Source organism: Boleophthalmus pectinirostris, unplaced genomic scaffold (assembly GCF_026225935.1).
Source record: "Boleophthalmus pectinirostris isolate CB_2022bp ecotype Guang Dong unplaced genomic scaffold, ASM2622593v1 HiC_scaffold_14, whole genome shotgun sequence".
Classification (NCBI taxonomy): Eukaryota; Metazoa; Chordata; class Actinopteri; order Gobiiformes; family Gobiidae; genus Boleophthalmus; species Boleophthalmus pectinirostris.
In genome coordinates this window covers 17216659-17231713 of record NW_026571047.1, presented here as the reverse complement: position 1 = coordinate 17231713, position 15055 = coordinate 17216659, and the positions used below count along the sequence as shown (strand labels likewise).

Sequence of the window (15055 nt, the reverse complement as noted above, 5' to 3'; positions counted from 1 at the left end):
TGAGGATTCCAGGATTTGTTTTTCTGTTTTTGCCTTCTTAAACTGAGATTAATTGGTGGATTAAGATTTTGTGGAGAAGATGGTTTGCATGAAGACAATGTCATCAGGAGAGTTGAAAAGTTACACTCTTCCTCAAAGTGGTGTAGTGGCATTAAAATATATTTCTGGACAAATATTAGAAATATTATATACTTTTGTGTTAGAATTATTGTGAGAAAAAGCATTCACATTTTAGATTATTATTGATTGATTGGGACCATATTCAAAGAACAATGAAATTAGGGCTGTACATTATGAGAAAAAAATCGTATATATATTTTTAGATCATTTTATGCTTTTTGACATAATATGTTTAAATGAATTAAAACTGTAATAAAAATACTAAATTAGGAAAATCACTGGGCAAATCTATACCTAGTTTTTTCACCTTAATGAAATCTTCACTTTACTTTTATTACCATAATCATGTATTCCTGTAAGTGATCAGCTTTTTTATAAGACAAACTTTCTAAAGGGTAAAGGTGGATTTTGCTTTTAAAACACTTGAGATTTTATTCTGTATATATACATGGATTAATGGGTTACAATTACTCATTAATTGAATACCCTTAAATGCTCTTGACATGCTCAGTTTCTTTTCACATTGTTGCTAAGTTTGTGTTTGACAGTGTAGCAGCAGAAGTCCACAGGCTGTAATTTGTCCACGGATCACTCTGGTCTTTATGTGAACACCGGTCCCATCTGCATTACGCCCGGAGCGCTGGTTTTGTTTTTGGGCGGTGTGCAAATTCCATCCGCGTTATCCTTCTTCCTCGTCTCTCCCTTCGCTCCTTATCTGCCCCTTCCCCGCTCCGCCACCCTCCCTTCACTCTTTCCACCCCTGTCCCGAGCAGCCCGGCGATGGAAGTGGCCCGCCGTGCGCCACACTGACAGCGATCAGTATAGCTTTCAGACGCGCCCTCCCAGGTCCCACTGTCCTCGGGGCGTGTGTGATTGAGTGACTGGAGCTAGCACGGGCCAAACATAATAAGGAGGAAAATCTAAAAGACACGGGGCAATGATATGATAACACCCCCCCTCCGCTCCTCTCTCTCTCCCCTCTCCTCACTTCTTGTGTTCCCCATCCTGTCCTACCTCCAGTCTGCAGCCTGTCCCGCGCATTGGGGTAAACCAGAAGTGACATGTGACACCCACTCCCCAGTGATGTGCTGACAAGCCACTACTAGAATAGGTGACAATGTTTTTCTTTTTACCCGTCTGGCTTAAGTATGGCGCAGGGATTCATGAAGTATTTATGAAATATATTATGAATCATTGGCTCTGTGTTTTTCCCCTGGTTTAATAAGTAAAAGAAGGCAGCAGTAGCAGCAGAGAGGAAGTCTTCTCCGTCGCTTCCTTAACCAGTGGCCCTCTCTCTCTCCTCCTTGTGTTTGCTCTTGTTTTAACCCTGATGCCCGCACCCTTCACACAATTAAACAGTCTCCCTCGCTCTCGTCCTAAGTGTTCGTAATGAGCCGCCAGCACAAAAAGGCAAAGTGTGTTTTGCTCTCAGCGACTGACAATTTTGCCTTTTCTCTGGTGTTTTTGAAGCCTGCAGAGTATTCTGGCTGCGGCCTTGATCAGAATTACATTGTGGAAGATGAATTAGGTTTTTTTCAATTATCCCAGAGGTTGGCCACCATTAGAGCATCAGCCTACTCCTGCAGTGAGACTAAAGTCTTTAGTTTTGTTCTTCTCATCGCCATAGAGCTCCTGTTTGTTCTGCTTTGGCAACTACAATCCCAGCTTTGTGCTTTTTTGTTTGGAAGTCAGTTTCACACAACATATTTAGTGCTTTAAGTGCTGTTGTGAAAGGGAAAAACACGCCATTTAAAAGTCCCTTTTCATATTTTATCTTCATAAGAAATGTTAACAAGGCTTCATGACCCTCAGCTGGGCATTTCTCATCTTTTCTAAACAAATGTTGTGAATTCCAGTACAATCCCTGGGAGTCCCGTGAAACTAGCCCTGCTCTGGGCAGTTCAGGAGGGCACATGTTGGAATCGCTTCTGGATGGGGGCCTTTCTGGCCTCATCAGCATGTGAATATGTCCAGGCCAGTCAAATAACAAAGTATACATAAATATATAGAGATAATGATCTTGCTAAGTCCCTGTGTGTGCGCCTGTATTCTTATGTTAATTCCACAGCATTCAGGTGCTACAATAGTGGTGTTAGAAGAAAAGCGCCGCACTGAAGACTGTGCTCTGAGCGTGTCCACTGACGGACATGCTCACGCGCACAGCAGGCCCCACTCCTCCGCCTTTGTGTCTAGGACTTTTTTATTACACTTTTCAATTTTAGATAACATTCCAAGAATAGACTTCAAACACATGTGAATCATAAATGCAGGTCAGGAGTGGAAGCACACAAAGGGTTATGAGTGAAGCTATTTCTTTCTTTAAACAGCGATGCTAGACAGATAGCACAGGAGCTCTTCTCAGCAGAGGGTTCACTGAACCATATGTAGGTAGCCACAGGCTAATAGGCCGCTTGGTCCCTGGCTTACCAGGTATCCCGCGCCGCACAGCTCCTCACCCTCCATCCCCCTCCCACCTCCACTGGGGAGAAATCCTCCTCCACTTCGCTCTAATCTCACCTTTTTGTGTGGTGCTGACCCGAGGAGGCCCACTTTATTCCCCACTGCACGCCGGGAGCCTGCGTTGTGATGGGCCCCGGCTGCCTGCCTCCCTGTCGACTGGGCTCCATTGATTCAGTCCGGGACCCAGTGCTGTCTGCTCCTCGTAACCACGACTACAGCCTCTTTTACTGTTCCTCATCTGTCCCCTCCTACACAGGGCCCGAAGCTCCTCCACTGTCAGCAGAGGAACTGAGATGGAAGGGAGACACGGCCTTTGATTTGTCATTACAAGAGCCTTCAGATTTCAATATGGGGTTTAATGGTTCCTCATGCCTTAAAGAAACAACCACAGAGATGTGAACCTGCAGCTTCTTCAAACAGGCCTTGCTCAGCAGACTCCTGTTTAGTTTAGTCTCTCTTGTCTTGGGTCTCAGGGCTCCTCATCATTTTTTGAGTCTTATTGACTGCTCTATTGCAGTTTAAATGACACTGACAAGTAAACAGTCAATCAAAGCCCTTCTATATCTCTATACTCAAACATTGTATTTACTGTCACACATCAGGCTTGAAAAGTTTGCCTGCTCTTATATGAACCCTCTGTCCATCCTGATTGTTTTGAAGCCTCCTGCCTGGTGCACTTGTGTGGCAGCCTCGCTAACATTATTAGCCTGCCCTGGTGATCACTTACCTTTATATTCTTTCCATAACCACTTCGATCCCCACGGTTCTATTTTCTGACACCACATAAAAACACAATACAATGTCTCGCGTGTGTACGGAAGCCACCAAAGCTCTAACCTGTGAGCTAATGAGAGGCCCCATGCTGTCATCTGAGGCTGCCACTGCTCCTCTATTAGGCAGACAGAACGCACAGAGGGTTAGCGCGCTCACGTCCTCCAAAGGAATGCTCCCTTGGATATTGTAGATACAGTATGTCACGTACTCTTATTCTATGACACCAAAACACTGCAATGACACCCTTCTGTGACACGCACAGTGCTTTGTCTTTTCTGACGATATCTTGTGTTAAAAAGTAAGGCGTAATTGAACACTTCTAACGATTTGTCGGAACAATAGTGCGCAAAGACCCCCGCCAAGGCGAGATGCATTATTGAGTGTGCTGTTGTGATACTCGCGGCTGCTTAAAGGTCTTGACTTCCTTTCAACGCTGGGCTGCTCGGGTCCACCTCTACCCCACGAGAGAGGGGGGGAGGAGGGGGCTGGGTCTTCTCCGCACCTGGGAAAAGTCACAGCAGGAGAAGGAAGGCAAGGAACAGCTAACCTTTGAGTAAAATGTGTGGTTTATGCATATTTACACTATTGTTGATATTGTTGATATGGAGTAAGGCAAGCTCAGTTCATACACAAAGTAATTCAAAGTGTTTTACAGAATAAGAAAGACATTAAAATTACAATACAAACAAATCAAAAGATAAATAATCATCATAAAATTAACATTAAAAGAGAAGAGTGTGGAATAAAAAACTTTCAGTCATGTGTACAGTTAAACAGAACTGTTTTGAGCCTGAACGTATAGAATGTATAACTCACATTCTATTTGGATAGCGCAGACCAAAAGCCTTTAACCATAATAACACAAAGAAGATCAATGATGATTTTATGTTTTATTTTTTTGATCAGCTGATTATGTGATTATGAAAAATTACCTTAAGTCAGGTAACCCTTATTATCAGTATGAAATCTGTATGTGTACCACAATTTAAACCAAATATTTATTACTTTTGCTCTTTCGTGTTCTCCGTTGATTCTTAGAACAATTGTTTTTTGTAATTAATTATCCTCTACCCTGCTTGAAAAGATGACAAACTTATTCACTAAAGAAAATGTAATGAAGGCTTGCCAGTCTCTTCCTGGAGAGTACAATATGACATGTATATCAGCGTGAGGAGGTGCCAGAGCAGTTTTTGCCCAAGTAAAAATAGATGAGTTGTTTACACACGACACTTGGGTACTTATTGCACATTCCTATAGAAAAACAATGTTTGGACATGAGTGTTATTAGGCCTATATTTGGAGATGCTGGCTCTTCTCCCACTGGCAGTAAAAGGCAGTATTGTAAAGGCACATTCTTAATTACTGCTGGTGCTCTGCCTCCAGTGGTGTGCTCGGGAGGAACAAGGCAACGCTGGGGAAGAGGAGACTTCAGGGCCCTCATTACACTCTGCCCCTGGGTATTTTTACGCCTTTTATTCCCCCTCTAATGAACTGTTTACATTTTTCTGCTTTCCAGGCGCCACAATTATTCGTCCTCCATGTCACTCGGCGCACCGGGCAAAAAGCGAGGAGGGGAGTGTAATGGCACTGAAATGTGGATACAGTTGTAATTATTAGAAATGGACATTTTTTTAAATAGATGTTGGTAAAGGATGGAAACCGACAACAGCCTCTGAACCAATATTTGATTTGTCAGTGGGGAGTTTATTTGGACATTATTCCCAGAAGCCCTTGCACATAAAAGGCTTGCACCAAAAAGACCCATATATTTCTTATAATTAAATAAATATCATTTTCTACTGGGAGGATTATACGGAGCTCATTAGCATATCTGATATGAATTGTTATGCATGCATATGTAATTACATTTTGATGCCTTTTCTTGTAAGTCTTCTCGGCGCTCCATGTCAGCGCAAGCAAAACGCGTGTTTGTGACAGGATGGCCGCACCTCTATTGACGCGTTTGACGGGACTCTGCGACTTTTAAAGGAGGGCCACTTTGCATAAAGTTAAGATGTATCTTTGTACTTTTCTTGTGTGCTTCCGGGAATAGAAGCAAATTCTCACCCAAGATTAAAACCCTGACAAAAGACAGACCTCAAAAGGATTAAAAAAAGACTTCTTCTCTTTGTGAGCAATAAGGTATCTTTGGAAGTGCTCCTTCGTTTTTAGATTAGGGGCTGATTAGTGGAGTTAGTTTTAAGATCCTCTTGTGTTATGTCTATAGAATGACACACTTTCTTTATAGATATTATAATTATGTGTAGATTACAGTAAGAACAGCGCTGCGCTCACGACCTCAATACTCATGTACTACACTAAACTTATAATCAAAACCTGTCACTTTGTCACCAGTCAATACATGTGCTGTGCGGTACATGAAGAGGGAAGGCACTAATCATTACTTGTCTCTTGTTTTCCAGTGGGAGCTACAGTAAGTACAGCAGCACTACTTTTGTATTCCCTTAAAACAGGAAGTGCATCTGCAACAAACAGCTATTTAGAACAAACCCGGAGCAGAAGAAAACAGTTTAAAGTGGTGTAAAGCGTCAGTCTGCTCCTCGTCTCAATTATAGTGCCACTGTCATGACGTTCCCCTCGTCGCACCTCAGTCTTTAGGATGAAACTCACTTAAATGATCTGTGGGCGTTCGGCTGCTACAACAATAATCTGTGTACAACTTTACTCCTGGCTTCTGATTTGGCTATAGAGCTTTTTATGACATAAAGGTAAAAATTTAAAATATTCTTGGAAAAATTTATAACTGATAAAGTTATAGGGTTGTAGGAAATGAGATTGGCCTTCTAAAACAGACAATTTTAAAAACATAAAATGTAATTTCAGATACATTTTTACTAGGAAATAAATAATTATAGTAAGATATCACTATATATTGTGAGTTTTGTAGTACTTGTTAAACTTTAAGTATCTTGTATTGATTTATATTGTTAAAAAACAACTAATAAAAAAATAAGTTATTAAAATTACAATAAGACACAAAAAGTACAATAGACAACTTTAAAGTTCTAAGAATAACAAATATGATAACAGTATTGTAATAGATGAGAAAAGTAAAGATCATAATGTTTGATCATAATTGTGAAAATATTTGTTAAACTATTACTATTTATAATTCTTAGCTTCTTGGGAAAGCATATTGTTATTTATTTATCCAAATAAAATTTTTCACAATATACACATACTAAGTTTTAAATGCTGAAAAAAGAGAAAAGAAAAAAAGAAAATACTTTTTTTTTAAAGGGCTCCAACTAATAAAACAATGGTTTATGACATATTTGGCACATTGAAGAAGATGAGTTATATTAGAAAATGTCCTCTCATAGTATGTGCTTAATGACAGTGCTGTTTATTCCTTATTTCCTCAGTACCAGAGCACGCCTTGTGACCACTCCAGTCCCTGCGGCCCAGTATTGTTGTGCCCAGTCTTTATCTAATGTGGTTTTGTGGCCGGGTCAATCAGCCTCTCTCCGTCTCTTCTATAATTACTCCAGAGATCTCTCCTTCACCGCAATAACACCCAAATCACATCAGGCATCTCTTTCCCCTCACTGCTTCACATTACCACCACATACAAACACAAATACTCGCCTGCGATTGGCTCCAGCCTTATTTCAATCAGATTTTTTTTAGGTGTCTCTTTCGGTCTTCGCATCAAGCGATAACTTCAAACTTTTGCTGATAATAGAAAGATAGTACTTGAGGAAAAACCCAGCAGGTAATTGGTGTAGCTTGCACTTTATTATTTGGAGAGGAGGACTAAATAAATATAGAAAATTCCTGTTGTGAGAAATGATATTTTCATTGCTATGCCGGTAGGTAGGTGTAGGCCTTTGATTTTAGCCCACCTTCGAAAACCCCTGTCAAGGCAAGGGAGGAAAGTGTAGCATGGCTTAGTAAACACTTTTTTGTGCTCGCGGTGATGTGTGCTTTAGTCTAGAGGGCTTGCCAAGAGCCTGTTTTTCTATGGGGCCGGGGCATCTGTAAACAAGGCGTACAATTCCATGCAACCTCGCAAAAATCGGGAGGTGGCAAAGGCTTGAAGTCTTTTTGGACATGGCATTCCCTGTTATTTGAGTGTGTGTGTGTGTGTGTGTGGAAGGCATCCCCAAATCCGATGGACCGCCAATGGTTGATGAATAATTCCCTGTCTCTAGCGCTAGCAACAGCGCTATCACACACAGGCTGCCACTGCACTGGGGTGACAGCTAGAGACAGGCCCCCTAGAAAAGATTTAGCCCTGACAACTGATACTTCCTCATAATACATCTCCTCTCCTCTCTCCTTCTCGCCCCTGTCCCCAATGCAGCCTCCTCCGCCAGGATCAACCGTTTCATCCCTCCACTTGTATTTGTTTAAGTGGGCCGAGAGGGTTGCCACTTCTCCTCTTCCAGTGCACTATAGTCTGCGGATCACCTCTCTCCGATAGCAAGGCAGGCACCCCAACCAAGTCGAAGTATATTGTCTGACTTGTATAACCAGACTAGCTAGAGCAGTGCACGATTTCAGAGTTTGTCACCCAGTTCCATTAGGGGGCTCCCGTGCTTAAGAAATGTCGGCTGTGTTTTTTTGTGTCAACACTATAGTATGAAAAAGCCATATTCTCCCACTTATTTTTTCCCTCTCTTTTTTACTCATCCTTTCTTTCTCTCCCCCTCTCGCAGAAAAGGTCACGTATCGCCTATAGTGACGAAGTGCGCAACGAGCTCCTGGGGGAAGACGCCGGATCTTCGGAGAATCAGGTAAGGCTGCTAATCAAGAGGAGCCAATGTGGGTGGCTGACCAAGAGACCACCCCGCACCCAACGCCACCCCAGCACCACCCAGCTACACCCCCACGCTCATAGCCACAGTCAAAAAAGGGACCAAAAAACCTGCCGTATTGTCACCAAGTCAAGCAGAAGCAATACTGTTTAATGCAAAGCTCAAGACAGCAGCTTCTCTATCCGAAAACACATTGTGAGATCGGGAGGTGCGCACACAAGCTGTACAATGACGAGCTCAGGCCAAAGCGGGCTACCCCGGACTCCGCTCTGATCCCATGGTCCCGCGCTGAGCAAAAGCAGGCGCTGGGCGAAGATCTGGTGCGCCCCGTTTTCTTTACACTCCAAGGGTGGCATACGGCACAATGCAGCCACTCAAAACGAATAAGCCGCGTATGAATGGTGACTGACAGAGAGTGCTCCCAAATATTGTGGAATGTAATTGGATCACCTCACAAAAATTTAGAGAAAAAAACATAAAAAAATAAATAAAATGAAATTAACAAGCATATCTTAACTTCAAATGTAGTATTTTTTCTCTCAAGTATTATTGACAAAGACTCATTTCGGCCTTTTATGAAACATTAAAAATTAAAAGGTTTTGAAATTGCAGTCAAATTGTTCAATATACATGCAAGCTTTCTTTTTTTTTTTTTTTAATCATCAAAACGAATTGTGCTTAAAACTGGTGTTTCTCTCACATAGTATATTCTCTCTTAACTCATTTTTCCTATATTGTCTTTCTTTAAAATGGCCTATCGGCTGTTAAGGTCTCAGGGTTGAGCGTCTCAAAGCTTATACAAGTAAAACATTTTCTTCTTATAAATACAATTTTCTGAAAATGCATCCCTCCATGTTTTGAGTTGATGATTGGATCCAGGCTAAATAAAGTTGTCAGATTTTTCCCTTTTTAAAAACATTACCATTTCAATGCTGACCCATGAACCGTGCATCTTGCAAACATATGTATCGCGAGCCAAAGATGTGTAATTGATTTGCATATTCTCCGCAAATTAGCGAGACACAAAAGTGACGGTGACGCTTTCCTCACGACTTGGAGAGAGACGGTCTGTCAAAAATGTCAGGGCCGAGGCTGACGGCTTCCATCAAACATGTGCAGAAAAGAGCGCCGCACTCAGCTTAAATACTGCACTTTCATTAAATATTAATACACATTTTTAAAGAAACACATAAGATAGTTTCATCTTCTAAGATAATTGTTCAAAGGGAAACTTATCAAACGATTTTTGTGTTCATTTTTTATTTTTATTTATTTATTTTTTTGCATTTATAAATAATGTTGCATATAAATAGATTAGATAAAATAGAAATATATTAGATAAATAAAATAAATATATTGGATAAAATTGAATTTTATCAATGTAGGCCTACATTTATAAACTAAACTAGGCTACCAGTGTATAATATTAAAAAAAAAAAAAGTAAATTTTTAAAAATTTCTAATCCAGACATTATTTAAAAAAATATGAATAAAGAGATTATTACTTTACTGTATTTTAACTTACTTATTTTAATATAAATGTAAATGTAATAGTTCCTTTATTAGGAATAACAAAAACAAAAGTATAAATTAATTAACAGCAGGATAAAACACCAAAATTGGACAACAACTAAAATGTATCTAAGAATAATATCTAAAAGGAACATGGAAACATGACAATTTATATTCTTTAATTATATTTAGGAATTTTTTTAAATAATTAATATTTTTTTTGTTAAAATATGAAATGCATATGGCATATAGATGTGATTTCTGTTGACATAATGTAATGTGATAATCTAATAATATAGTGTAATTAATAAGTGATTATTCTCAAACCCACAGCATAAGATTTTATTTATATCTGATGTGTTTACAGAGTTTGATGATTTTACGTCTTCTAGGTGCTTCTAGGTGCCTTCATATTTACCTGTATTAATTCTCCATCTTGTGCAGATAATACTCTTGGCCGTCTTGCTGTGAGTGGAGCACTTGCAACTTCAGTTTTTATTTTATTTATTTTTATCTAACGAGACGGCGTTGTTGATAGGAGTGGGGAGAGGCTCTGGCAGAGGGGGCCGGGGGGCAATCGGTCAATTTAATTCCTGCCGATCTGAAAGAGGTCAGGATCATTTCGTATAGGCCTGGGCGCGCCGATCATTACCAGTCACAAATCAGCTGGTTACATGGCAAGGATTTGGAGCTAAGTAAATAGGGGAGCCTCATAAGTTCTGAAAATGCCGTGTTGGCCCCGCGATAATGGCTAAAGGACGATTTAATAGAGTCGGGCATTTCTTCGTTATCTGTATGCGGACAGAGACTGCATTGGCACTATCAGTATTTTTTTCTATAATATGCTAGGCTACCATTGCACATTTTTTTCTTTCGGTTTCCTCGGCATGCAACACACGCACAAACACACTCACACCAGACGCCACACACAAAGCAGTGAATGCACATACAATTTTTTATAACACATGGAATAGTTTCGATTTCAGTCACAGCAGCAGAAGGCTTGGCCACCAGAGATTGCGGCGGTTCGAGCCAGCACCATCCAGATTTTGCAGCCTACAAAGAAAGCAGATTACCACTTGTATCGAATTCCGTATTGGATAAAAAAAATCTTTTGTTTGGAAAAAAAACTGATTATCATAACAGGAAAAAAAACGCAGCATTGCAATTCTGAAAACTGGCATCAGAGGAACACAAGCGGCCCAAACCTGAGTAATTATAACATTTCGTTTCTCCTCATTTGTGTGTCTCTTGAGGTATGGGAGCCTAAAGTGGACAAACTAAAGAACAGATGCCAAAAAAAAAGTGAAGCCGGACTGGCCGTCATATAGTTTTAACAAATCCGCTCTCAATCAGTCATGCAGCACAAATGGGAGCCAACACTTTTTGTTTGGGGACCATTGACGGATGCGGCGTTGGGGTCCCCAGTCTCCTCCGCTCCAGCCCTCCATAATCATGTCCACTGCAGAGTCGCTTTAAACTTTGGCCCCTTCATTAGAACAGTCTTAGTGGGGAGTTGTTGCGTAAGTTGCTAAAGAGTTTCCACTCCTCAGTTCGTCTTATTTGTGCCAACGTTTTCAAGACTTAGAGCTCTTTAAAGAAACATGCGTTTGGCTTTGTTTTCATTACACAGCACTATAACAACTTTTCACTAAAACTTCATTTATGTATGGACTAATATTGACAAAAATGAATATAGCAAGTTATATATATAGCATATTTAGGCAGTATAATGTATTAGTTGAGTTTGGACTCAGTCTCTATATGTCACTTTTTAGCCTTGTTTGAAGGATTGCAATCAAGTTTGTTCATTTTTATCAGCTTTTACAGCACTTTATATTATTCGGTTTGTGTCTTTCATTTTTACATATTATGATGTAGTTTTATAATATGAAAGAATTAAATATTTTTTTGTTTATTTATTTAATGAGACAGGGGCAGTGCACAATATACATTAACCCTAACAGGAGAGCTGCATTGTACCAGTTTTTAACACTAGTGCTAATTTCCATCTGTAGTTTCTGGGCAGGCTGATGTTATAGTTCATCAAATATATAAACCCATAAATACAGTAATTCACATTAGAATACATATAATTAATTTTTAAATACCCCTTGAAAGCACTTGATAACCAGAAGTATCCGTTTTAACTTAGGCTTTATTCATATTTGAACACAGATCATACACTATATTATTATTATGATTCACCTTCTGAATAAACAGCCTGTGTAATGGGGACCAGGTGTCTGCCATTACATCTTAGAGCCGACTACATTTGTTACAGAAAGTTAAAAGTCCTTCCTTTATCCTGTCAAACGTATTGCCTTGCATTGTCCTCCCTCATTCCCAGTCCTCACTTTAGAGGAGACCACCACAATAACCTTTCTAATTGTTGTAGTCATAATTAATAGCCAATGGGATTATGGTCCTCTATAACTGGCAGCTTCATTATCAGGAATGCATGCTTTTTCCAGTACAGGGACTTGAAATAACATGATTTATATTGTATTTCCTATTCCTTTTCATCAAACATGTATCACTGTGCTAAGATTCATTTTTCATGTCCTGTGCATGTCCCAATAATAAGGTACCCTGCATGTTCATATACAATGGCCTCAGATAACTCCACATACATAATGCAACTGTATGGAGAAAGATGTAATACTGAATGAATCTGATGCTTGATAAACACTAGAATAACTTTACCTCAGCTCCTAAGGGCATGTGTTTCTTTCCCGCCATATCTGCAAAAATACTTAGCGTAATAACGTGCCATGTTTTGTTTTTGCTACATTAGCCGTGTGATTTGACGTCCTCGGTAATACTAGCTGAAAGCGCGAGGCGAACGATCCATTCCCGCTCAGCGTTTAATGTGACAGTGCCAGGACTTGATCTTTGTTTGTTCAAAAACACACACCAAACCCGAGCTGCACGTTTAGCTAGCTAGCGTTTAATGTTTGTCTTGTGATTTCTAAATGCTAAACATGCGAGCGGATAAGTCGTCAAGGTTAATTCTCTACCTCCTCCCATCTCCTGCTTTTTATCTCTCCTTCACTCTCTCCATCTTTCTCTTCTTCTTGCTTTCCTGATGCAGTTGATAAAGTTACGTGAAGAGGTAAGTGGTTCTCTCCTCCGACTATTTAAATCATGCTGAAATTTCCATTTGCCCTCTCGCTTCCCGCGGAAAATTAAAATCAGCTCATTTGGACGTGTTCTTTTTGCATGTGTGATTGAACGGCGTAAAGGCCAAGGCAAAGATAATGAATTCACTGAAGCCATTCCTCTCTATTGAAAATGTGAAACTGGAGATAAGATATAAATTCTGATGCGCCGTTTTGAAGACAATTGGTGAAATAAAGTAAAGCTGGAGTATAGCTTTATAATATTGACGTTAAAGCAGCTAAGTGAATGGCCTCTTTTACCGTCTTTATGTGTTTGAATGGGGCCAAATGAGTTGTTTTATATTTTCTCATCATCTCGACTCATGTTATCATTTGGCATTTTCATTTGCATTCATTATTAAGTTATGTATACTTGCATGTATATTCATCCATAATAATTTTGGTTTTATGACATTCAGTTGTGCACCATACTTGTCTAATGAACTAACTTATGTTATGTTTATATTTGTTTACTTTTTACTACTAGTCCTTACAGGAAATTTACAAAAACTGGTTTAAAGAAGTTGGTTTATAGGCGCTATTAAACAAAATAATATGTGCAACAAAATATAGATTGTTCTCCAAGACTTGACATGTATTACTCAATAAAATATATGAATCTCTTTGAATACAACGAGCAATATTAAAAAGCCACACTTTAGAACAGATTGTAAATTAGGGTTTGGAATCACAGGGCCCCGACAGTTCGATTCGATTCACAATACATGACAATCTTATCACGTTAATGTCACAATATAAGGGTGATACTCTAAAAACAATATATTGATATTCTAAAGTACATCACATTTTTTAAGAAATTTATATATTAATATATATTTTCATGAAACCTACCTCCACGGTTTATGAAATACACTTACTTTAACAACCAAAACATTATTATGATAACTGTATTACATAGAGTTTACTTTGTCTTCATACACAACTTTAGTGCTGATAACGTTTAGGTTTTGTAACCTATATAAAAAATATAAAAATCGACATAGTATCACCAAGCAAAACGATATATCGATATTTTGATATTTTTGCACACCCCTATTATAAATGGAATGGAGGAATTACAGTCAGAAATAGGCCTGTCACGATTTTGTTTTGTCAGTTTAGTTGTAATACAATGCAATTTGAGCTGTAGATGGTTGAATAAGTAACTTCTATGGCTAATTCATTCATTCTGCTATTTATCTTTTGCAGTATAAATGATACTGTCTATTAAAAAACTTAACTCAGATTATCTTGCTTTATTGTTATTGTGTCAGTGTCATAAAGCAGTTTCAGTATGACCCTTTACCATTATATTTTTCTGTAGCAATATATCATGTTCGAAAATGTGTTATTGTGACAGTCCCAGTCAGAAATATTTAGGTCTATGAAAGAAAATATTGCTATTGTAGTTACTGGGAATGTGTAGTTTCCTTACCCTGTTATTATAATCAATGGATGCTCATTTGATGATGTTTTAATCTTAAAAGTTAATTATTTCACTTGTCCCAATACTTGACCAGCTTCATTAATATTTGTTGTAGCATGTTTCTTCTCAAAGTTCAATAATCCAATATCCACCAAAGCTCCTCCATTCTTGCCTCTCCATAATGCATTGGCTGACCGGGCCCAGCTGCTGTTGTTGGCGCGTTTTTCTTTTATTTAACTCTACTTTTGTCTCCCCTTGTTCCACTCCTCATCACACGCGTTTTCTCCTAGCCCGAGGGTCAGCAGACTTTTGGAGTTTCCTCACCTGTCAACCCCTTTCGGATCGCCCCGATGTGCATAATCAGACCCGATCTCTCGCCCTTTTTTGTCAATGCGTTTTTTCCGTCCACTGTCTTCTTCACCCTGCCTCAGAATCAAAGGCGGGCACAGCTTATACACACTTAAGCATTGCCTTTTTAAAAAAACTATACTTCTTTTTCTTCCTCTGCAAAACATGTTTAAATATTTAGCACCCATATTCACAGCTGTTTGACACTTGTAATTCCTCGTCTTACAAGTCCCAAACAAACGGCACAGAAGATCACACAGTCAGTTGGAATCAGAGCTGTCATCATTATTCACTTTGACTCTCCCCCACCCTTATTGAAATAATAAGGAAATCATCTGAACTTTGGAAAATGGTGATAGTAACCGCTCGTGTTTGATATTGAAAAAAGGCAGGAGCGAGAAGAGCAGTAAGAGGGGAGAGATTTCTTTTGAGCTACAGCTGCATTGTTCTGGGGCTCCCTGTTAATAACTTAC

The 15055-nt window shown here is 39.3% G+C and overlaps 1 protein-coding gene across 1 annotated transcript in view; it reads left to right on the top strand.

Annotated features, from left to right (window-relative positions):
• The first annotated feature begins 7181 nt into the window (after nucleotides 1–7181).
• The window catches only part of LOC110154237 (vesicle transport through interaction with t-SNAREs homolog 1A), a 95261-nt gene continuing 87387 nt past the window's right edge, over nucleotides 7182–15055 (top strand). Inside the window, exons 1-2 of the mRNA XM_055150560.1 lie at nucleotides 7182–7187; nucleotides 8037–8114. Of these exons, the coding sequence (XP_055006535.1) occupies nucleotides 7182–7187; nucleotides 8037–8114 (84 nt within the window). The remainder of the gene's footprint in view (nucleotides 7188–8036; nucleotides 8115–15055) is intronic.